The following is a 25942-nucleotide window of genomic DNA, read 5'->3' as shown; positions in this document are numbered from 1 at the left end:
TATCAGAATTCTCCTCCAAACTTTCATACACTAACCTTCCATTTCTGCACAAATCATCAACCAACCTTCGAACATCATACTCAGTTTTCACCATCTACCTTCATCGACTTCACATTCCAACCATAACCTGTAATAAATTCACAATATAACCTTCAGCCTCTCTGCTTCTTTCAACCTTGATAAAACTGAACCGATTCATAACCTTCAAATCATCTTCATCTATCAACCGATCCACTCTAAATCCTTCATCACTACCAACAAAACCTTCTCCAAACGAGATCATAAACCATCGCACCATAAACAACCTTCAAAGAACAGATTAAACATTCCAGCTCCATCAAACTAGTTTGAAACCTCCATATATCCATCACCTACAAATCTTCATCATCACTACATGTTGGTGATTTTAGTATCATCAATGTAATTTTGGTAGTAATGTGATTTACTGAAGGCCGATGCAATTATGCATTAAGCTTGACACGAGTTAGGGTAGTGCGGAGTGCACGCTCGTGGAGCAAAACGTACAATTGAATACGAATAATAGAAACGGAGTTCCAAGGGGCGGAGCCCCTGGCGGGGTGCGGGGCAGCGCCCCGTCGGGGTCCAAGGGGCGGAGCCCCTGGCGGGGTGCGGGGCAGCGCCCCTGGCTGGGGCAAAATTTTCGTTTGAATAGTTGCACCCTTTCCCAACGGACATAACCGTTTTACCGAACAGGTGCTTCGTTTCCAACCAACATAACTGTTTTAGCGAACAGGTGTGTCTGTTCGTTTCTATTATTGGTCTCCTATATAAGGAGTCTTTTGGTCTCGATTTGAAACACGAAATTATATACTTCCTCTACATTCTAATCTGTTCTCCATTGTCAGAAACAGATTGATTCTTCAAGAATTATCCCCGCAAAGATTTCGTGAACCCAGACAAGTATAGGGTCGAAATACTTTGTTCGGAAAGTGAACGAACACGATTCTTGAAGATATCCAGGATTATCATACCAAATATCTAACAAACGAACAAAGTATTTATTCTGATAATCATGGCTGGAGGAGGAAGCACCGTGAAGGAGATGACTAAAAGTTTCGGAAAATTAGACAAGTTTCAAGGACAAGACTTCAGGCGTTGGCAGAAGAAGATGCATTTCATGTTGACAACGTTGAAGGTGGCGCACGTCCTGTCTACACCAATTCCAGAACTCGTAGAGGATGACACGGTTGAAAATCTGAGACGCCGATCAAAGTGGGAGAACGACGACTACATATGCAGAGGGCACATTCTTAACGGTATGTCTGATCCCTTATTTGATATTTACCAAAATGTGGAATCCGCAAAGGAATTGTGGGATTGTCTCGAAGCCAAGTACATGGCAGAGAACTCATCCAGTAAAAAGTTCCTGGTGACCGACTTCAATAATTACAAAATGGTTGAATCGAGGTCTGTCATGGAACAATTCAATGAACTCCTCCGAATCCTTGGACAATTCACACTGCATGGATTGAATATGGATGAAACAATATCTGTCTCAAGCATCATAGACAAGTTGCCTCCTTCATGGAAGGATTTCAAACACAATCTGAAACATGGAAAAGACGAACTGTCTTTGATCCAACTTGGAAGTCACTTGTAGAGGAATCTCTACGAGCGCATGAGGATAACAAAGGAAAAGGCAAAGAAATTGCTGGACCCTCGGTTAATATGATCGAAGAGGGTGGTAAGAACGATAACAACAAAAACAAAGGAAAGAAACGTGCTTTCAATAACAAAAAGGGCAATTTCGGTGTTAACAAGAAACCGAAACTAGAATGCTGGAAGTGTGGCAGAACAGGCCACTTCAAGAAGGATTGTCGTTTCGGCAAAAAGCACGACAACGCGAACGCAAGTGGTTCAGGAAAGGGGTCTAAGGACCAATCCGAAAACCAAGGTCAGAAATCAATTTGTGAATTGAATAGTTTGATTAAACATTCGGTTTCACTAACTTCTGAAGCATTTTATGTGCAGGATGATGCTATCGCGTGGTGGATTGATTCTGGCGACACAACTCATGTTTGCAAGGATCGTTTATGGTTCAAGACATTTGTTCCAGTGGAAGATGGTTCTGTTCTATACATGGGAGATGATCACTTCGCTCCCGTTGAAGGCAAAGGAAACGTGGTGCTAGAATTCAGTTCTGGAAAGACTATTACTTTGTTTAATGTATTGTATGTTCCTAAGTTACGTATGAATTTAATTTCTGGTCCTGTATTGAATAAGCTTGGATACAAGCAAGTGTGTGAATCCGATAAATATATTTTATCGAAGTCTGGTGTGTTTGTAGGATTTGGTTATTATAATAATGGAATGTTTATGATGAATTTGAATGGAGTTCCTAAAGATTCTGGTTCTATATTTATGTCTTCTTCGAATATTATCAATTTTTCGTTATGGCACGCTCGTTTAGGACATGTACATTATAAAAGAATGCATGAAATGTCTAAAAACGATTTAATTCCTGTTTTTGATGAAAATAACGAAAAGTGTAAAACTTGCATGTTAACAAAGATTACTAGACAACCTTTTAAAAGTATAACAAGGAAATCCATCATTCTTGAGTTAGTACATAGTGATTTATGTGATTTGCATGCTACTCCATCATTAGGGAATAAAAAATATTTTGTCACTTTCATTGATGATGCATCTAGATTCTGTTATGTTTATTTGTTGCATGCTAAGGATGAAGCCTTAGATAAATTCAGAATTTATAAAACTGAAGTTGAAGTGCAACGGAATGTGCTGATTAAAACATTGCGTACTGATAGAGGTGGTGAATACTATGATCTTGTATTTTTCCAATCCGTAGGAATCATTCATGAAACTACGACACCTTATACACCTCAACAAAATGGTGTGGCTGAAAGGAAAAATAGAGTTCTTAAAGAAATGGTAAATGCCATGTTATCTTACTCTGGTTTGAGTGAAGGGTTTTGGGGAGAAGCTATGTTAACGGCTTGTTATTTGTTAAATAGGGTTCCTAATAAAAGGAACAAGATTACCCCATATGAACTTTGGTATAAGAAAAGACCCAACTTAACATTTCTACGTGTTTGGGGTTGTAGGGCCGTGGTTAGACTCCCGGACCCAAAAAGGAAAACTTTGGGCGAAAAGAGTGTAGGTTGCATCTTTGTTGGATATGCTGAACACTCCAAGGCTTATAGGTTTTATGTTATAGAACCTAATGACTCGATTTCTATTAACACAATTATAGAATCAAGAGATGCCATATTTGATGAGAATTGATTCTCTTCTATACCTAGACCAAAGATATCTATACCTAATTCAGAGGAATCTCTAAGGGATGATCATTCAAATGATGTACCAAGTGAGACACTTGAACCCCGTAGAAGCAAAAGAGCTAGAAAATCTAGATCTTATGGATCTGATTTTCAACTATATTTAGTTGAGGGATCAAAGGATCAGATTGAGACTCAATACTATTATTGCTATAGTATAGAGGAGGATCCAAGAACGTATGATGAAGCTGTGAAATCTCGAGACTCTGTTTTTTGGAAAGAAGCAATTGATGAAGAGATTGGTTCTATCATGGAAAATAATACTTGGGTATTATCTGATTTACCACCAGGTTGCAAACCATTGGGTTGCAAATGGATCTTCAAAAGGAAGATGAAAGTCGATGGTACAATTGACAAGTTTAAAGCTAGATTAGTTATCCAAGGCTTCAGACAAAAAGAAGGGATTGATTATTTCGATACCTATGCTCCAGTTGCCCGTATCACTACTATTAGATTGTTGATTGCCTTGGCGGCTATTCATAATCTAGTGATCCATCAAATGGATGTCAAAATAGCATTTCTGAATGGTGATTTGGAAGAAGAAGTGTATAAGAAGCAACCTGAAGGATTTGTAATGCCTGGTAATGAGCACAAAGTGTGTAAACTAGTTAAGTCGTTGTATGGGCTGAAACAAGCTCCGAAGCAGTGGCATCAAAAGTTTGATGAGGTTTTTTTTGTCTAATGGTTTCATTCTAAACCAAGCTGACAAATGTGTATATAGCAAATTTGATACATCCGGTAAAGGAGTTTTCATTTGTCTATATGTTGATGACATGTTGATCTTTGGCACCGACCAAAATCAAGTTGATAAAACAAAGAATTTCTTGTCATCAAAGTTCTCCATGAAGGATATGGGAGAAGCAGATGTTATTCTTGGTATTAAGATTAAACGGGAGAATAAGGGGATTGTAATTACGCAATCTCATTACATTGAGAAAATACTCAAGAAGTTCAATTATGAACATTGTTCTCCAGTAAGTACTCCCATGGATCCGGGAGAAAAGCTTATGCCAAATACAGGTAAACCTGTGGATCAACTCGAATACTCAAGAGCTATAGGCTCTTTGATGTATGCTATGATTAGCACTAGACCGGATATTGCTTATGCGGTTGGAAAGTTGAGCAGATTTACTAGTAATCCTAGTAGACATCATTGGCATGCGATAACTAGGGTATTCAAGTACTTGAAGGGTACTATGAATTATGGATTGTCATATATGGGATTTCCTTCGGTGTTAGAGGGTTATTCGGATGCTAGTTGGATAAATAATGTTGAAGATTCATCCTCTACAAGTGGATGGGTGTTTTTGCTTGGGGGAGGTGCCATCTCATGGGCTTCCAAGAAGCAAACATGTATAACTAGTTCCAGAAATAGAATCTGAGTTTGTAGCATTAGCTGCTGCTGGTAAAGAAGCAGAATGGCTAAGGAACTTGGTATATGAGATTCCGATATGGCCTAAACCGATATCACCAATTTCTATCCGTTGTGATAGTAGTGCCACACTGGCTAAAGCATATAGTCAAATATACAATGGAAAGTCTAGACATTTGGGTATTAGACATAGTATGATTAGGGAATTAATCATGAATGGGGTGATATCTATTGAGTTTGTTCGGTCGCAACAAAACTTAGCTGTCCACTTGACGAAGGGGTTAGCAAGAGACTTAGTGAAGAAGTCGATAATTGGGATGGGATTAAAGTCCATTTAAATCTATTAGTTATGGTATACCCAATTCCCTTCTAATACAATGTTAGAAGCAAAATTCAATGTGGAAAGATCATAGTTAAAGATTGGAGCAATTGTGTTTATCTTCCCAAGGTATGTGCTCAGACCTGCAAGTGATGGCTAGGTTGAAGTATATCTTCTTAATGGTTCTTTTGAAAAATTGTTAATGCAGGTGCAAGATTAAAAGGATCACCTATGTGAGCATGAAGTTTTACCGCTTCAAGAAGCTTGGATTTGGCTTCCTATATGCTTATTAATGGATTAGGACACATGGCTTGTAAAGTGTCAAGTATGAATAGTAGAGTTTTGTAAAAAAAAAACATATGTGTACTATATCTTTAGATATTCAAATGGATTGACGGGTTCAATCATTGTGACACCCCGATTTTCGAATATTTGAAATGTGTATTTGTACTAAGATGAAAATTCAATCGCAAGACATTTTCTTCTATGCATTTGTTTGATCGTTATACATGTAAGTAAATCAAGGATTATACTAAAATGGGGGGAGTTTGTTGGTGATTTTAGTATCATCAATGTAATTTTGGTAGCAATGTGATTTACTGAAGGCCGATGCAATTATGCGTTAAGCTTGAAACGAGTTAGGGTAGTGCGGAGTGCACGCTCGTGGAGCCAAACGTACAATTGAATACGAATAATAGAAACGGGGTTCCAAGGGGAGGAGCCCCTGGCGGGGTGCGGGGCAGCGCCCTGCCGGGGTTCACTTTGTTCGGAAAGTGAACGAACACGATTCTTGAAGATATCCAGGATTATCATACCAAATCTCTAACACTACAAACCAGCAATACCGCAAAACAAATCATCAACACTTCAACATCGGTCGTCACACACCTCCAACATACCGACACGGATCTGCAACTCTCTCGCACCAGCTCGACTCCGATAAAAATGAAGCAAACAACGTGACACACCATTCAGCGAGCTCGAACAAATTTCAGATTGCAACGCACCTTCATCTTTTTGCACCTGCGATATAATCTCAACGCTCATCTTCAACAACTCACACTCATCAAATCGCATTCAGCACGGCAACGTTCATCCGCGACTCCATCCTTCAACTCATGGCAACGCATCAACGATCGACATCACCATCAGCAACAACATGGACGGAAATAAAAAACGATGAAGAAAATCTGAAAATTAATACTAATTACTTTCTGTTTATTGTTTGTTTGTTGGTGTGTTTGCAGAAATGAAGAAGAGGAGAAATTGATTGAAGTTTGGTTGAGAGAATAGTTTGAGTAGAGAGGAGAATGAGAGTTTTAGCGTGAAACAGGGAAAGAGACGGAAAGGTGGACAGAAGCAATAACGAGAAGGAGGGTCGTTCAATTTAGGGTTGTAAATGGTGGACCGTTTTTGTTTCTTAGTGTGGGCCGGACCTATGGTTCAATAACCCTGTCTGGATTACTAGCCTTGCATCTCCAATCAGCGCCACACCCCTCTTGAAAGCATTAGGATTTGGATTTGGGCCCCTGCTTGACAATTCAATCAAAGCCCAACAGATTTCCTCAAGTTACACCCTCCTTTTTATTTCCTTTTGATACTTGTTTATTTTTATTATATTCAAAAAATACAAAAATATTAGTAGTAGTTTTTATTACTATTCTATATAAAAATACAAAAAAAAATTGTTTTAAAAATATATTATCTTTTGTTAACTTCTCAATGCTTTTCATAATTTTTTTAAAATATATATCTCTTCTCCTACTCCTTTCTTATTTTCTTTGAATCACAAATTAGAGGCCTAGTTCCTCTCTAATGTCAATGGACTTAGGGCGTCGATAGGATGAAAATCCGAATCCGCGATATTAAGTGATTGAACTTAGAGATGGAAGGAGCTTTTGAATGTGGTTCCATCTTTTACTTCTTTTTATTTTGAACGATGAAAGTCTTTTATACCTTGAGAATTCTTATGGATTCTTGGTGAAAACGAGATCACTACTTATTTTCTTTTCGTGTGGTATTGCTTTTGGAGAACGATCTACATATCGTTTTCTAGCATACATTAGCACAAAGATTCTTGACCGGCCTCGTTGTAGGGTGATTTCTACATAAATCACTTGGCGATCTGCTTAACATAGTGCAACATTTCGTGTTCCAAATAAAAAGATCAAACATGGAAGAGAATTGTATGCGGTTGATTTAAGACTTATGGAAGTTTATCGTGTAGTCGCTATGATTTTATCAAGCTTCTGATAAATTTCCATTGAATTTAAATCCGAGAACATCCTTCACTCACCATCGATCTTTATTACTAACTTTGATAACATACTTGACAAGTTTCAAGATGGTTATCTTTTTAACAATTAATTTTAATTTATGCACTTTATTAGATTGTTCTTTATTATTTCTCGCTTTATGCTTTATTTTATTATTCGTATCTTTATGTTTCCGCTATTTTCTCTTTGTCCATTTGGACGTATGTTTATGTTTCCGCTATTTTCTCTTTGTCCATTTGGACGTATTGTTTATGTTTCCGCCATTTTCATTTTGTCCACTTGGACCATACTCTATTTTTGTGCTAAAACATTAATAAACAACTTAAAATCTAAAAAATACATAAGACTCTCTATGGACTATTGGTTACTATCCTGAGCATTTTGGAGACTTGGACTTATTGGACCTAGTACCTCTGGACCCTATTACTCTGTTATTACTCTGTCTGTTATTCTGTTTGTCTGACATTGGATTGTTGTCTGTTTGTGTGTGCAGGTATTTCCTCGAAAGCCCTTGATGGTTAATTCCAAGGCGTCGTGATAAGGATTTTACCTGAAAACAGCCGTTACTCTGCCCGATTTTTGTCAGAATTTTAATGTGCTTAATGCAAAGTGGTGCTAAAGAAAATAAGTTCATCTTGATCCCCAAGCGGTAATGTGTTGGCTTAGTGTTGATAGTCCAAAGAATGAGAAATCTACCTTGACTCCTAATGTCAAGCGTTGGCTTCTTATTTCGATTAGATCGTCCTTTTCCTTAAACTTTTATTTTACGCACTAAGATAGCCTCTTCATCTACTCCCCTTCTTAGATTTTCAAAATCTTCTCCCTTTTTCAAAAACCTTCTTATGTTTGCAATCTTTTTAAAATCTTTCTTAAAAATATCTTTTGCCCTTGTTGGCATTTGTTTCAAAGTTTAGACACGATTAATCATTGTAGTGAGTTGCGATACCCCACGATTTTGAAATTGATCGATATAATGGGATCTTTTCCAAGTGAGAGAGCTAGTGGCATACTCGTTGATTTTCATCCGAGTTGGAGCCCTTCTTTCATTTATGATGCAAAGAATCCATTTATTCTCATGATCAAGATCAATGGCTGAGTATTCTCTCCGACGACGATAAAGTGTTTATTCCTTTTAAAAACCTTTTCCCTTTTAAGTGGAACTACATTAGCCCTGACTTCTCCATTGCACCGAGGAGGTATGTAGGCACAAGACTCAATGTCTTGCCGAGCTTATCTTATAAAACAAACCTTTCTTTTCGCACACGATATCTTCTAATAAGCGCAGATTTTCAAAAAGGTTCCTATGGAGTACCACAGATATGAGGGGTGCTTAAAACCTTCCCCTTATATAATCAACACCCGTACATAAGATCTCTTTTTGTTTTAAAAACAAACTTTGAGTTTTTTTCGTTCTTTTCCCATTTCCTTCGGAAACAATAAAGCGCGGTGGCGACTTTCACTGAAATATTGAGTCGAGTCAATCTAATGGCTTCATTCTCAGATTTTCCCCGCTACAGTTCTCATCATAATTTTGAGGTTAAGTTTGTTAAACGCCAGACAACCGCTTTATACTCTAGGCGTAGTATGTTTAATATGATTCCTCTTTGTATTAGTCAAGAAATCATTTCTTGATTAATGATATGAATTGAGTTTGTGTAAAAAAAAACTATCCTATTAATTATTTTTAATAAAGATAAAAAATGTTTGATAAAATTTTATGAATCCGGAATACTCCTATGCTTTAATATTTTGACTAAACAAGACTTTTCCAAACACATCCTCAAACATGATTGAGTAGGCGCGTGAGTGACACGACCACACTCCGAGTGTGCTAGTTAATTCTAGAATAGTCCGTTATAGATAAAACCCTCCCATCCCAATCTTCATTTTTAGGGTTTTTATTATCTTCAATTCTTTCATTTCAATTTCAACGCCACTCTCACACAAAACCCAATCTTTTATCTTCTTCCTCCTCCAACAACAAATTAAGGTAACTTCAATCATCTCTCGAATTCCAACAACAACATCATCGGCATCGACCTTATATTCTTGTTTTTGTTTCTTTTGCAGTGTAAATGGCTTCTTCTCAGTTGACAGCATCATCAATTTCTACCAGGAACGTTGCGTCCTTTCAAGGACTTCGACCTTCTGGAGTTCAGTTTCATGGTGCTAGAAATGTTAGAATTGGTAACCCTGCACGAAGGTCCTTCAAGGGTGTGGTTGTCAAAGCAGCCAATGTCGTTGCCCCCAAGGTTTGTGGTTTTTTTGTGTGTAAAAATGATTAATTGAAAGTAGTTTTTTTTTTTTGGCTATTATTGTTAATGTTGTGGTTATGTTGTTAATGTTTGTTTTGATTTTGGTGTATTTTGATATTGAAAAGTTGTTATTGGGGCTTGTGGAATTTTTGTTGGAGTAGAATTTCTATGCTTTTATGGAAGTTATTTTTCTTATAGAGTGTTGGATTGGGTGTAGATTGGAAAGATAGAGGTGTGTCATGGGTGAAATTTTTTTTTTTTTTTTGAATTAGTAGAGTTGTTATCCAGGCTTTATACAAATGATAAGTGAGGATTTAAAGCTTTGATTGTTTTGTTTTATAATTGGAAGAATAAGTGTTTTTACAATTTAATTTGTATGACATCTGTACGAAGTCATAAGTGTTGGAAAAGTCAGACAAATGTCCCTAAAAATGACTTTTTTCTTTGCTGTTACACTCTTTGAATCATGTCCCTAAAAATGACTTTTTTCTTTGCTGTTACACTCTTTGAATCGGTGTTTGACACCAACACTCAAACAATACGTGTTGGACAATTTAGAGTAGTGTTTCAAAAAAATTGTTTTTTTTTTTCTTTTTTACATTTTTGGGACAAATCTCACAAACATTCAAAAGGGTTAACATGCATGTATTGAAGCTATGTTATCAATGAATTGGTAGAAGACATTAATTTTGATTAAAATATTTTAACTCTGTTAATAATAAATAGATAGATAAATTAAGTTCAAACACTATCATATATGTAGCGATATCGGTGTTATGTTATTGACATTATCGGTGTCGAAGTCCTTACTTCATAGCCAAGTAGTAGTTTGATCTTGAAACCTCCATGTTACCGAATTCAAATCTCATTATGCACTTTAATAAATATTTTCGTTTCCCTTTTAATTGAATGAGAGATGCATTGATGATGGTTCGGTTGTAATTGAATTCTTGAGATATAATTTCCACAATTTTGGCTTTAAACAATGTGTATAATTATGATCCAAAACTATGTGTATCTGAGTGGTAGTTTTACTGTGCAGTACACCGCAATTAAGCCTTTGGGTGACAGAGTACTTGTAAAAGTTAAGGAAGCAGAAGAGAAGACAGAGGGTGGAATTTTGCTTCCATCAACTGCTCAATCAAAGCCTCAAGGAGGTGAGGTGGTTGCTGTTGGAGAAGGAAAGACACTTGGAAAGAACCAAGTTGATATCAGTGTGAAGGTGATGTTGCAATGTTTTGAATTTTTATGTGATTAAACCTTAGACGGTCGATTATTAATTTTAACTAATGTGATGCATTTTGTTTGTACAGCCAGGCGCACAAGTTGTGTATTCAAAGTATGCAGGTACAGAGGTAGATTTCAATGGCGAGAAGCATCTTATTGTGAAGGATGATGACATTGTTGGCATCCTTGAAACCGATGACATCAAGGATCTTAAACCATTGAACGATAGAGTCCTGATTAAGGTACTCATACTAGTCTCTAATACTTTGTGGTGCCTTTGATAACTTTTGATGTAGCCACTGACTGGTTTAATATATATTGCAGATTGAAAAAGCTGAGGAAAAAACTTCTGGTGGTTTGTTTCTCACAGAAGCAACCAAGGAGAAACCTTCATTTGGAACAGTAAGCTTTCATGTTATCTTCAATTGGCACTGTCCTATGAATATTTTATTCAATCAACAATAACGTGTTTGAAAATGTGTCTAATACTTGGATGCTACAGGTCGTAGCAGTTGGTCCAGGGTTCGTGGATGAGGAAGGCAACAGAAAACCTTTGTCTGTTACTCCTGGGAACACAGTTTTGTACTCCAAATACGCCGGTAATGACTTCAAAGGAAAAGATGGTTTCGAGTACATAACATTGAGGAGTTCAGATGTCATGGCTGTTCTCTCTTAGAAAATGAACATGCATGATCCACTCTTACATAAGGCACTGCAATTTGTTACTAGTTTTCACCTTGTTTTGATCAGCAAATGATTCAAATAAGGTGCTACTGGTTTTCTAGGCATCTGAATGTTGTGTTGGTGAGTTTGAATTCATGTATCAATTTATAGTTCAACTCTCTTTTGTCAGTTATTAGATAAGATCTTGTATTACTCACTTCAGCAGCAATATTTGAGAAACAAACAGGAACTTTATATATTCAATGGAATTGTCTAGAATTAGCTATCTTGTTTAAGATGCATATCATTCTACTAAAATTTATATTAATCCTCAAATTTACAAGTTTATTAATCATGATGCTATCTACTATCTACTATCTAACATATATTAAAAGATTGACCAAACTTCCTAAATTGCCCTTTCCTCAAAATAAATTTACACTACAAAAATGACAATTTGGTAACTAACAAAATAACCCTTCATCTTTTTACCTTTTGCACCAAGTGTTCCACTCTCATTGGTCCACCAACTTTCTACAACATAATACACTACCTCATTTCCTCTCTCCTTATAAAGTACAATTTCAATTGAAAATACAATATAGTTGCATATTTATGATTATTATTCATTTATAATTGAATCATTTATTTTAAATTTACATATTTTTAAATATATTTTATACAATATTAAATAAATTTACATGATATTAGGTTGTAGTTTACGGGTCACTATCAACATAATACATATTTTATTTATTTTTTTAAATGTTAAAATTCTTTTTATTCTTTTTCCGTCTCATGGATCAATTTTTTTCTTTGCTTAATTATTTAATAATTAAGTAATTTATTTTAAATTTATTTGTATAATGTATTTTTTTTTTATTTTAAAAACATAATACACTACCTCATTCTCTTTCTCTTTATAAAGTACAATTTCAATTGAAAATATAATATAGTTGTATATTTATGATTATTATTCATTTATAATTGAATCGTTCATTTTAAATTTACATGTTTTTAAATATATATGATACAATATTAAATAAATTTACTTGATACTATGTTGTAGTTTACGAGTCACTATCAACATAATACATATTTTATTTATTTTTTCAAATGTTAAAATTCTTTTTATTCTCTTTCCGTCTCATGGATCAATTTTTTCTTTGTATAATTATTTAATAATTAAGTAATTCATTTTAGATTTATTTGTATAATGTATTTTTTTAATTTAATTAGCATGATGAAAAATGTATTTATCTCACGGGTCACTAACAAGAAAATATTTATTTTAGTTAATCAATCATTATTTTAATTTAAGAGACAAAATTTTTATTTTTAAATATTAATTTTTTCTCCATCTAACACTACAAGAATTTTTTTTTTTGCGACATATAGGTTGCGACATAATTTAAAAAAAATCGAAAACATTGTACGACGGTTGTAGGCCCAACTGCCCTTAAAAAAAAATTCCGACAGTTCAACAACGGTCGCCCCCAAATATATTTATGGTTATTATTTGAAGATTCTAAATTACTACATATTTTTTTAGTTATTTACACAATATCATAATTAAATAACCCATCCTCAAAATATATGTTGTTGAAATTAATTTTTTTTAATGGTTAATTCATATTATTTGAAGATTCTAAATTACTTCATATTTTTTTTCCATATAATTCAAAAAATACTACACCATAAATAATGCACCCGTGCGACAGCACGGGTCTCTGACTAGTTGTTATGAAATGATATGAGCCTAAAAAAAGATGTATAATATATTTGAATTTATATAATAATGGAAGAGATTTTTTCTCCTAAATTTGAAGAGAATAAAGTGAATTTCTCAATCCACTCCACGATTCTTAGCCATTTGGCAAATTTCTATTTATGCCTTCAGTTTCCGTAGATTTATATTTGGAAGCACAATTTTTTTTAAAAATTTTGATTTTTTCCGTAGATGCAGCTACGGGTCTACAGCTACGGAAGTAAAAATAATCATAATAAACGGTGGAAAAATGCATTGAATTTCAGTTCAACAATTATTTTGCACGTACATCTACGGAACGTGTTAAAAAAGAGTATTATGTAGTTGTACCTATAGAAGAATTGCTGATATATTTTAAAAACACTTTCTAGAATCGAGCTCGTGGGGAAATTATAGTAGGTAATGTAAATGTAATGGTATATAATTATAGTAGTGTAATGTAAATGTAATGATATATATTGTACACGAAAAGAAATCATCTTATAAATCTTACAAATAGTGTCAAACATAATAAAAATAAAATTACATCAATCTAATAAAAATACAGACATAAAAAGTGTCTTAAATGCCAACATCAATAGTAAAACTTGACTTTGTTAGTTATCTCTCCCGGAGCATAGTCGACCAATGCATTACCATGTGTTGTATGATGAAAATAGATTTAGTGCAGAACAACTACAAAGTTTTAGTAGTTTTAAACTACTTTTAGCACAAGTTATTAGTAAAACTTTGTACCTGATCTATATTGAATTTAATTTTATCATATAATACATGGTAATGTTGGTCGACTATACTCCGTGAGAGTTAAGTTATCTTGGATAACGTCAAAATGTTTTACTGTTGATGTTGGCTAGGCTTTTTTGGGGCCTTATTTTGTTTGAATATGTAACTTATGTTTTGATGTTGATGTATGTTGTGCAATCCTCATGGTCGACCATAATGTCTGCGTAATACAAATAAAGTCGAATTAGATACAATTAAATTAGAAAAACAAACAAAAAAAAAGATTTTTCTTTATTCCGTAGATATAACTACGGAATGACCTAACATTCATCTCTTTCGTAGATACATCTATAGAAGTTTCTGAAACCTCTAAAATCGCATAATCGCGTCGGATCACTGTTGTAGAGGGTTAAAAATTTCATTTTGGTGGCTTGAAAGTCATTTTAACACATCAGACAACACCTACATTATCTCTAAAGTATATTTTTAAAACTATCCAATCATTTCTACACCTAAAAATTGAATTTTAACTCTATTACAAATACTCTTAAATAATTTGAAAAGTCGAAAACTTACCGATTAAATTGAGTTTTGAACTTGATGGAATGTGTTGATAGTTGATGTGGACGTTATCGGTCGAACTCGAGAGAAAGAAAACAAGCTTTGTGAAAGTTTGATTTTTGAGGTTGAGAGAGTATGAGAGTTGAAGAAGAAAAAAGTGAAGAATGGGGAGGAGAAGAGTGTATAGCGAATTATAACATCAAATTCTTCCGTAGATGCATCTACAAAAGCTTTCGTATGTGCATCTATGGAACAAAACAACAGTAAACAAAAAAAAGTACTTCTAAAAATGCATTTACGGAAGTACGAGGACAATTTCGCCAATTTTCAGATGCGTGAAAGATCCACAAGGTCTAGCTAGAAATTCTCAAACTTAAATGTGTTCTAAACTTAGTTTGGAGTAATTGGTCAAATATGGTCCAAACTACTAAACACACAAAAAGAATAACTATCTCTATGGGAAAAAAATCTGAATAGTCAAAGTGATGTTTTATTCGAATCCTACCGTGGAAGTTTGTGCAAATATATTCTGAGTTTCTATGTGAAATATAAGATTATTGATGTAAATTCAGAGACCTAATCCCATGAAATCCACAATATAATTTGTTAATCATGGTTAAAGTTACATATTTAGATGAAAAATGTCAATTAGTTGTTAAAATTGACAAATTATTTCACGTTTGGAAAAATTTCAAAAGGTACAAGATGAAAGAGTTTTTTTTCTTTCTTTCTATAAAGAATGATAATCTATCTTTGTAATGAAGATGAATCTCAAAAATATGATAAGAAAAAAGAAGTGTTATTTGTCTCAAACAAAAATAAATTCATAGTTGTCATGAAGCCAACTGACAAACAAATTACAACACTAATCGCAATAAGAATCAAGAATGACAACCATCAAAGGGGATGACATTCAAAGAAGCCATCACATCCTCAAAGAAATGACTTTGGCTAATGATTGATATTTTTCATTTATGAAAAATTAGATCATATACACAAGTGTGTAATAGGTCTGGCACGGCTCCGTGGGTTAACATAAATGAAGAGCAATGTATTGTTATGATCATTGAGATCAAACTCGCGGATAGATCATAAGGATGGTGGATTGACAATGGAGCCTTGAGTCATGCCTATTGGATTGACAATGGAGCCCTGAGTCATGCCTATGCCTATTATGATTGTGTTATGTTTAAAATATACACAGTTGTTGAATATAAGTGTTGTGTCGGAGTGCTATAATAAACAAACAAATATTACGAGAAAATTGAGTTTCTTGAATAAACACAAGAAACTCTATTATGATTCTATTATGATTGATTGCAAGTGTTTTTCTATACACTTTTTCTATTAGGGTTTACAGATTACAAGTGAATAACAATAATTAACATCTCTCAACAACCTGAGAGAATTAACCTTTTAATAGACTACTAAACGAACTTAGGCTACAAGCTAACTTAAACAATTGAGTTAAATTAATAGGTCAAATTTGACATGCTAACAAATTTAGCATTATTGATTACTACATGCTAGAAGTCACTCCGACTACAACATGCAGGACTTCGACATCAACATGTGAATAGACTTCGACAACATGCTTACTCTGTCAAACTAAGAAGCTACTTTTGTTGAGATACTAGAATCCGATCTAAAATTTCACAATAAAAAATATTGTTGAAAAATGATCACATGTTGAAACTGGAGATGTGGAGCTCAAATTCAAATTTGAAAAGATTTTAATCCTCAACTATGTTTTTGCACACTACAAATTTCTTTTGTTTTTGCACACTACAAATTTCTTTTGAATAAGGTCAGATTTTTTCAAATGATGTTGATTATCAATAGACTAGATTTTCTTTTACCAAAAAAGTGACATTCTAGTGATAAGAAAAAATCAAAACAATGAACAAGAAAAAACATTACCTAAAAACAAAGTAATAGAATCATATTAGCTAAAGATTATGGACTTGGCTACACATACTAAACATTAGAAGATAATCTTCAAAAAAAACTATGTATTCTTTTGATGTGAAATTGTAGAAAGAGACCATATATGAAGAAATAGATTCTCAAAAATTGAACAAGACTTGACACTTAATAGATTTGTCTTTTGACTGCAAATTTATAGGTTGTACATGAATTTTTTTTTAAACTAAAACTTAATGGAATTGTTGAAAAATACAAGGCTCACTTTTAAGCAAAACATTTTAGACAAAAAGAAAATATAGATTTCTTTGACATCGGTTACAAGGTTAGGATCCATTAAGGGTATTTATTTCACTTTCCTCTATTCATAATTTAGAGGTACATCAAATGGATGTCAAAACTCTTTTTCTAAATGGTGATTTAAAATAAGAAATATATATGGAGAAACTTAAGGCTTTGTGGTTCATAGACAATAAACTAAGGTCTATAAGTTAGATACGTCTTTGTATGGTATTAAACAAAATTCGAAACAATGGCATGCAAAGTTTGATAATCTAATTATGTTAAGTTTAAAGTGAATGAAAATAAAAAATGTATTTATTTTATGTTTGAAAATGACATCTACATTGTCGTATGTCTCTATATAGATTACTCTTATATTTGGTTCAAATTGTGGATCTATGTGCTTGTATGTATGAAGTTAAGGATTATGATATACTTGATTGTCATAGTGTTTTGATAACAACAATGTTGATGATTGTTGAAGTCGGTGGTGACATCTTTTCAAATCTTTGATGATGGTGATTAACTTGAAGATATCTCAAACCTCATCAAATAAAAGATTCAAGGTTCTAGTGAAGTGCTTATATGATCGGTGTATCTGGAAAAAGAACTTCAAAGTTTCAGACTTATGAAAGATAGAAACTATGAAAGCTTTCCTCATCGTGTTTGTCAGAGTGACCAGAGTCTTGTGAAAGTAGGAGTGTAACTCATAAGTGTTGGGTGACAATATGGAGTAAGAAAATAGTCTATAGGGGGGGTGAATAGACTAAAACAAAAATTCAATAGATTTTTCAAAATTGGATTGTCGCAGGTTTTTCAGAGTTACGCGCGGAAGATTTAGAGCGAAAATATGAGAATTATACTTGTATTGAAATTTGATCACGTTAACACTTAATCACTTCACAAATATCAAAGATGATTTAATGATGATACACAAGGTATTCAATTGATTCAATTGTATACTCCACGATATGTGTTTATACAACAATTCAATTTTAACGAATTCTAAACTCAACAATTTTTCAGAATTTAATCATCACTAAAGCTTGATTAGTTCCAATTCCAACAAAACATTATATTAAGTAATAAATTGCTACCAAATTGAATAAACGATCAACTACTATAAGAATTGAAAACCTAAGCATGCAATAACCTATGAAAATTAAATGCAAGAGTAAGAGAGAGAGAGAGAGAGAGAGAGAGTGAGAGAGAGAGAGAGATATAGAGAGAGAGAGAAGACACCGAGAATTATAATGCTTAACGTTCGTCCTCGCTTTTCCTACGTGTACTCTTCAATGATTTCCCATAGGAACCTGTATTTTTTTCTTTTTATTTTGAAAAATATTTCAAGAGTTCATACAATCACTAATCCACAATAATGCTGAAGAAAATAAATCTTCTATTTGGATCTTGACTTGTATACAACTTAATGCCAAACTCGATCTTCTATGTAATTTTTACTCGATTAACATTTCTTGAATCTTCCATTATCACCTATTTTCTCCAGGCCTCTGTATGTAGCAATCACCCCTTAATCCTAGTCATTCCTTGAGCGATGAATTATTTGATGATTTGAGAAGAACTCCTCCTTGCCCGTAGCCTTCCACACAGTCACTACCAAGACAATCTTAAGAGAAGAACCTCATTCTTTTTACTGGACTTTGTTAGCACCAATGAAAACAACCTCAAGAGTTTTGAAATTTTAAAAGATGAGAGGAAGTTGATTTCATAAAAAATCACAAAATGATTATGAAATTTACTAAATTTGTGTTTGGAAAAAGATGACAAAATGATTTTATATGTGCTTGAGATTAAGCACAAAAATGAGTGGAAAAGGTAGTTAGATTCGAATCAAGAACATCTCATAGTTTGAGTCAAATGAGCAAGTGAAGTGGAATAAAAAAAATCATATTTTTGATCCATTTCACGCCTGATTTGAATCAAGAACAAATTCTGATTCGAATCAAAGACCTCGTAATTCAGATCAAGTGCAAATCCTAATTCAAATCAACTGCAACAGGGCCAAGTGGAAAAAGCTAAAAATTGTCTGATTCGAATAAGGTGTAAAGTCTGATTAATTCAAATCAAGCAAATGTGACTAGAAAATGCTTGATTTGAATCAGGTGTAATTTCTGATTCGAATCAAAGTGTTTAAAAATATTTGGTTTTCCTCTATTGAATTTGATTTGAATTAGGTAGTGTGCTTGATTCTAATCAAACACACAAAATCTACATTTCTTTATATTTTTCAAAATATTTTGAGATTTTTATTTGCATCTAACTTGAATCAAAGTACTTGAAGAAATGAATGATGATTTTTATCAAAGATATGGGTTATCCACGGGGCGTCACTCCTTAGGATGAAGCTTCTTAGAAATGCTTGAAACTTCTCGTCTACAACCGCTTACTGATGGATGCATGTACCAGGGAAGAAAGGAAGATTGTTTTTTTATAAGTCTTGGTTTCTTTGTCTTCAATTTGCTTACTTATGATGTATTTATTTTGGTAAAGATTGCGTGTAGCTTCAAAGAAGGACAATGAAACACTATGTCTTTTACAACGTGGAAAATTGTTTTTTTATAAGTCTTGGTTTATTCGTCTTAATTATTTAGCGATAATTGAAATAATTTGGATTATTAGAAATTATTAAGAATTATAGAAAATGGTGTTTTTATTAAAATTATATAGAAAGAGGTGTTGGAATAAGAGATAGGAGTATGGTGAGAAATTAACGAGAATTATGGATTATTATTAGACTTATTGGAATAATCAAATAATAAGAAATAAATAGATAATTGTATTATTTTAATTTAATTAGAGAAATATTAAATTAAGATATAATATTTATTTATTGGAATTACAATTATTATTATTTAAATAATTTAATATTAGTTTTAATAGAATAATTGAGGGTGTTTTGAGTAATTAAGGGTGTAAGGGAATTAGGGTAGACTAATTAGAAAGGAAAAAGAAAAGAAAAAAAAGATGAGAATAGTCTTATCATGATTTTTTGGAAGTTGGGAAAAAGAGACAACGGCAGAGCGAAAGAGAAAAGGAAGAGTGGTAGATTTCAAATGACATGAAAATTTCATAGTTCATCAACATGAGTGATAATTAGGCAGCAAGGATAATGAGGAGTCCTTACCCTCCCATCAGCATTTGTTTACAGTGATTTCTGGTAAAACAATCGCTAGTCTTCCAAATCGAATATTTTTGGTAACTTGCAGGATCGACTAGATTGATCCTAGGACATGTGTCTAAGTTTTGGTTATTATACTTGTGATCGAACTCATGTTCTAATGATACTTTGTTTAACAAAGGAATTGAAAGTTCCTTAAATGTTATGACTATGGAGAATGTAAATTAAAATGACTTTGATTGTGAATTCTAAATAAATGGAATAAAAGTGTTCGATTGTAAAGAATTAAAATAGTACAAAATATGTAAATGATCCTAAAACTAGAGATTTCAAACTGGAAAAGTAAACGGGCTTCGAAAAGGTATGTAAAAGACTTTGTATTGATAAGTAAATAACTTTGAAAAGATAATCATGGTGTTTCTTATACGTACATTCTTTGCAAACTCGTTTCTCTACGTTGGTACTTTGAGTATATTGAGTGATTTTGTACAAAGTGAACACCCCAAAACCTAACATTAAGACTCTTATTTATACTAATTCGACCCTAACGGTCTTTCTGTAACGAAATGCCATGTTTCCTTCTACATGCGCTTTGAATCTCTGAGACTTCCACGCGTCCCTCTGGCTAAAATAAATTACTTTGAATTTCAAAACCTTCCCGCTCAAAGTTCCGAAGTGCGAGCAACGTGGCTCTCAAAATGTATCTTTAAAATATCTCGAAATATTCTAAGTCTTTCACTTATACGCATTCGAAGACATTTTAACTTGGACTCCACTTCGACATAGTAAAGTCTTCCTTATATAAAGAGGCTCGCAATGGTCTTACAAAACCATCCTTCATGCTTCTACTTCGGAGCATAATATCTAGAACATCATGTTTTCGCCTGTCGAAATCTTAAGCTAACAAATTTCCCCAATAAATGTCTATTTCGAATTGATGCAGAAATGGGAATTTCTTGTTACTTTAGATTTCGACCTAAAAAACCTTTCAATATTCCTCAGCTTATGACGTCATAGTAATTATGACCACTTTTTCCCAAACGTGTCATCAAGACGTGTGCAATATGAGTGATGATTACTCCTAATAAGTAAGAGTGATGTCTAAAACTGCGCGACCGCATGTGCAATAAGTCATTATCAAACGCGTGTGCCACTATCTTTATTTAAAAATCTTCAAAATTGCAAAAGATCATTTTAGCCCCCTTATAAATAGTGACCCTCACTTCTCTTAAACATTTTTCCCTTGCACTCTCAAACAAATAGCATCCTTGTTATCACTTTCTTCCTCAAAATTACTTCTAAAACTATTCTTTCTCCTGCAACCTTCAACGCCAATTGAAGGATAGAAAAACACTTAGAAAGGGGGGGGGGGGGGGGGTTGAATAAGTGTAGCTTTAAAACTTGTAAGATAAAAACAATTTGCACAATGATTTTTATCCTGGTTCGTTGTTAACTAAACTACTCCAGTCCAGCCCCTTGGAGTGATTTACCTCACCTGAGGATTTAATCCACTAATCACACAAGATTACAATGGTTTTCCACTTAGACAACTTCTAAGTCTTCTAGAGTATACTGATCACAACCTGATCACTCTAGGAACAATCTGCTTAGATACCCTCGAAGACTTTCTAGAGTATAGTGATCAACAACCTGATCACTCTAGTTCTTACAACTTAATGTAAAAAAATTCTAAGAGTTACAATGCTTCTTATAAAGCTATTATCACAACTGTGATTTTCTCTTAAGTTTAAGTTTAATCTCACTAATATATTACAACAGCAATGTAGTGAGGTTGAAGATGAAGTTTGAGAGCTTTTTGAATTTGACAGCGTTTATGTATATTTGCGCAAGCGTTCTATTCAGAATTCGTAATTCGTAACCTTGCTTCTCATCATAACTTTATATATATAGGCGTTTGAGAAGATGAACGTTGGGAGCATTTAATGCTTTGCGTGATCCGTACAGCATTGCATTTAATGTTTCACTCTTTTGTCAACTACCTCGAGCCTTGCTTTCGCTGTGTCTACTGACGTTGCCTTTAATAGCTTTCAACGTTCCTTTTGTCAGTCAGCGTAGCCTGCCAGCTAGTACTTACTTCTGATCTGATGTTTGTGTAAACAACGTTTGAATATCATTAGAGTCAAACAGCTTGGTGCAGAGCATCTTCTTGTCTTCTGATCTTGAAGTGCTTATGAGCGTGATACCATGAGAACTTCAGTGCTTCTGCTTCTGATCTCAAGTCCTTCTGATGCTTCCATAGACCATGTTCTGATTCTGCTTGACCATCTTCTGATGTCTTGCCAGACCATGTTCTGATGTTGCATGCTGAACCTTCTGAGTCAGTGCTTCTTGCGCTGATTTTGTGCATACTCTTTATATAATTCCTGAAATGGAAATTGCATAGTATTAGAGTACCACATTATCTCATACAAAATTCATATACATTGTTATCATCAAAACTAAGAATATTGATCAGAACAAATCTTGTTCTAACAATCTCCCCCTTTTTGATGATGACAAAAACATATATAAATGATATGAATTTGCAATCAGAATATCAGACGGCTAAAGACAATTACATAGCTAGAGCATAAGCATATAAACATAGTGTGTGAATATGTCTCCCCCTGAGATTAACAATCTCCCCCTGAGATAAATAATCTCCCCCTGAAATAAATACTGGAAGAAATTTATAAATAAAGGACTTCCCTGAGTATTTTCCATTTCAGTTGAGACGATCACATATGCTTGAATCTTCAGAACATTCATAGCTTCTGCTTCTTGCTTCCATAGGACAACTTCAGAGCTTGAATTTCTTCTTGAATCATTGCATGCTAGATTGTATCAGAACATTGTTGAATGTACCAGAGCATCATCAGAGCATCTCTACATCCTGAAATGTTACAGAACAAACTAAACGACAAAAGTCAGAGCATGAATGAATCAGAACATATAATATGTATCAGAGCATAAACAATAATGTTTCAGAGCATATTTAGAACAAAAACATGCATCAGAACATATAGGGAATAAGAATGTGTTAGAGCATATTCTATAATCAGAATATCATAACATTCTTCCTTCTTGCTTCTGATCTTTGAAGCTTCATAGCACTCAGCTTGCTTCAATTTCCATGAGCTTGATTCCATACATAATTGCTTTTCCCCATGTCTTTGCTTCTCATGTTGAGCTTTTAAGAATATCTTCACTTCCTGCAAAACACTCAAAGACATAGAACTTGCAAATTCTTGTTAGAAATGTGGATACTTTCTCCCAACAACTGATAATATAAATCAGATCATTTATCACATTTTCTCCCCCTTTTTGTCATAACATCAAAAACACAAAAGATTTAGATGAAAAACAAAACAATATGAGAGAAAAGAAGGATAATTTTCATTGATGGCAAAAGAGAATTATCATAAAGTACAAGGAAGATGCATAGAAGACAGATGCAAGAAACAAAGAAAAACTACTAAGACACAAAAGGACTAAGACGACCCTAGCTTAGACATAATCTTGGCCAGCATGTCATGAATCCCAGCATTGCTCTCAGTCTGCCTTTCCATGAATGAGCGGAACTCAGCATTGGTATCATCTTGCTTGTCCATACGAGAAGCTAGATCAACTTGGTTCTTCTGAATAACCTCTAGAGTCTTCACCAGAAGAGAGGGTTCACCAGAAGAAGCTTCACAGCTTCTGTCCAGAGGGACAACATTCTCAACAGCAGCTTCCATAGTGAGATCATCATCTTGATTTTCCTCAACAGGAATAGACTCAGCAGGATGATCTTCAGCATCAGCTTCTCCCATATCAGCATCTTCTTCATACTCAGGAGCAGGAAGATCAGAATCTCCATTCTCAAGAGCTTGAAGAATGGCAGCAAGATTCCTTGGGGCAGAAGGACCTTCAACTTCTGGCGGGTCAACAACTTCTGGAATGACCAAATTGGGGTCTTCCTCAGAAGGATTTTCCCTCAGAAAGTTAAACAATGACTTGAAGTCTCCAGTCAGAACTGGATACTTAGGTCTCCATACCACAATATCCCTGCAAGGATTGGCTTCCATTTCCGCAGAAATTCTCGCTTCTACAAGCTCATCAATGAATTTCTTCTCTTCAAAACAATATCTCCCTCCAAGACGACTGAACCAAAAATCTTCATAGGGCCTCAGAATTCCACAAGGTCGTGGAGCAAGTTCTACACAAATTTCTTGAAGTTTTTCAAAATAAGCATCTGCTTTTCTTCGGAAGAATCTCCATAATTTTTGCATAGCAACATCATTTAATCCAGCATGCTCAACTATTCTGAGAGTATCAAAGACTCTTATGATATTCCTCTTTACCATTTCATAGATTACACCAATAGGGTATGCTCGGCGGGAGTTTATTTTGGTTATGGGAGAATCTCGGTTTGGGACAGAATAGGGTTGAGGCTCTCTATCCAAACGGAAGGATGATTCTGCTTCATTCTCAGAATCTAACACTACCAGCTCAGCTTCAGGACGAGGCTTGGGTGTGTAATTGCAGTCACGGAGTAATTGCTCATGGGATGCAGAATCTGGAATATCTAATACAGAAGGATTAATTTGAGAGGTGGAAGGAATGGGTTCATAGTTTGCATGAGGTGGGGGTTGAGAAGTGGATATATTTGTGTGAGGTGGAAAGAGAGTTTGAAGGGGTTGGATGTCAAGAACAGGGGTTTCAATGGCCTGGTCAGAAGCAAGGTTGGTTGTGGGTGGAGATGAAGGAATAGGAACATTTGTGATGGGTGAGTGAGGAGGAGTAAGAGTATTGGTTACGGGAGAAGAAGGAGGTGTGAGAACATGGATATTTATGGGTGATTCTGATGGGGCTTTTTCTGGTTGATTTACTGGTTCAGGGGTTTGAGCAACGTTTATTGGTGCAATGTAAAGCAGGAACAGAATCAGGTTCAGAGAGATGTATACCTTTGGATACCTTCTGAATAGCCTCAACCACAACCTCCAGTTTCCTCTGCTTCTTACTCTTCTGCTCTTCCACAATCTTTGCCTTCCCAAGAGAAATTTCTCTTCTTCTGGCAGATTCCAGTCTCTCCTTCTCATTATCAACAGCCTTCTGACCTTCAACTACTTGAGTTGTTGGTCCTTGAATAGTTCCTTCTGGCTGATTCACAGCTTCTTGAGCTTCTTCTTCTTCATCCGAATCATCAATGATTAATTTTCTTTTTCTTGTCTCTTTCTTTTTAACAGCCTTTTCACTTTCCACATTCTTATTTTTCATTTTTCTCTTCTTCTTCTTCTTCTTCTTCTCAGCACTCTCTTTTTCTCTATCTTTATTTTCAACTACAACTTCCTGAACTTCTTCAGCAACAACTTCTTCTTAAGCGGCTTTCTCAACAACATCAGTAGCAGCAGCTACACTTTGGACCACCTTTTCCTGGTTAACAGAAGGATGATCAAATTTTCTCTTTGTCCTTCTTTCCTTCTTGACAATAGCTTCAGGTGCAGCTTCTGAAACATCTTCTGAAGCAGCAGGCCTGGAAGTGGAGACTTTCTTGCGACCACCTTTAGCAGGAGCAACTTTGCCTTCTTCTTCCTTGAGTGAGTTCAGATATATAGTTCTGACTCCTGGCAGCTCACTTCTGAAGAAAGACTCAAAGTCAGCAAGAACAGGATCTCTTCTGCTTCTTGCTCCAAGAAGAGGTTGATGGGTTTGTATGATAACATCAATAACACTCATCTTTCTCAAGGTGAGAGCATTCAAGCAACTTCTAGTATCAACAACAAGATCTTTGATGGTCCCTTGAGCTTCCAGGTCCTCAACAATCTTGGAATGAACCAGAAGATTTGTAATAATTCTTCCAAAAGGAATAATAGTACACTTCTTTTTTCTGAAAGCATTTCTGGAATCCCTCACAGCATTCCACATGTGGTTGAAGATTATGTAGATAACATCAACCTTCTTCTGAGTGGCAATGCAATACAGAATGTATTTCTGCTCATTATTGACAAAATCTGCAGAATGGGTTGCTTTCCTGTGATAGAAACACCCCAGAAGAATCTTGGTCCAGATTTTGTAGAGATCCTTCATGCCCTTGACACGATCAGTTTTCTTCACATCTTTATAGAGAGTAGC

General features: G+C 34.6%; 1 protein-coding gene across 1 annotated transcript; it reads left to right on the top strand.

The window, feature by feature from the left end:
* Positions 1-9119: 9119 nt before the first annotated feature.
* On the top strand, positions 9120-11718 carry LOC131599337 (20 kDa chaperonin, chloroplastic-like). The gene is made up of 6 exons (XM_058871736.1): positions 9120-9277; positions 9358-9539; positions 10585-10764; positions 10856-11011; positions 11094-11171; positions 11272-11718. The coding sequence occupies exons 2-6, from the start codon at positions 9363-9365 to the stop codon at positions 11443-11445; spliced, it is 765 nt and encodes a 254-aa protein (XP_058727719.1). The 5' UTR covers positions 9120-9277; positions 9358-9362; the 3' UTR covers positions 11446-11718.
* The last annotated feature ends 14224 nt before the right edge of the window (positions 11719-25942 follow it).

Source organism: Vicia villosa, linkage group LG4, assembly GCF_029867415.1.
Source record: "Vicia villosa cultivar HV-30 ecotype Madison, WI linkage group LG4, Vvil1.0, whole genome shotgun sequence".
Lineage (NCBI taxonomy): Eukaryota > Viridiplantae > Streptophyta > Magnoliopsida > Fabales > Fabaceae > Vicia > Vicia villosa.
The sequence above is the reverse complement of the archived record's forward strand: the minus strand, read 5'-3'. Positions and strand labels throughout refer to the sequence as shown.

Coding starts and splice junctions, on each gene's coding strand:
- LOC131599337 (XM_058871736.1), top strand. CDS start 9,363: ATGGCTTCTTCTCAGTTGACAGCATCATCAATTTCTACCAGGAACGTT. Junction 9,540..10,584: donor CCAATGTCGTTGCCCCCAAG/GTTTGTGGTTTT, acceptor TTTACTGTGCAG/TACACCGCAATTAAGCCTTT. Junction 10,765..10,855: donor AAGTTGATATCAGTGTGAAG/GTGATGTTGCAA, acceptor TTGTTTGTACAG/CCAGGCGCACAAGTTGTGTA.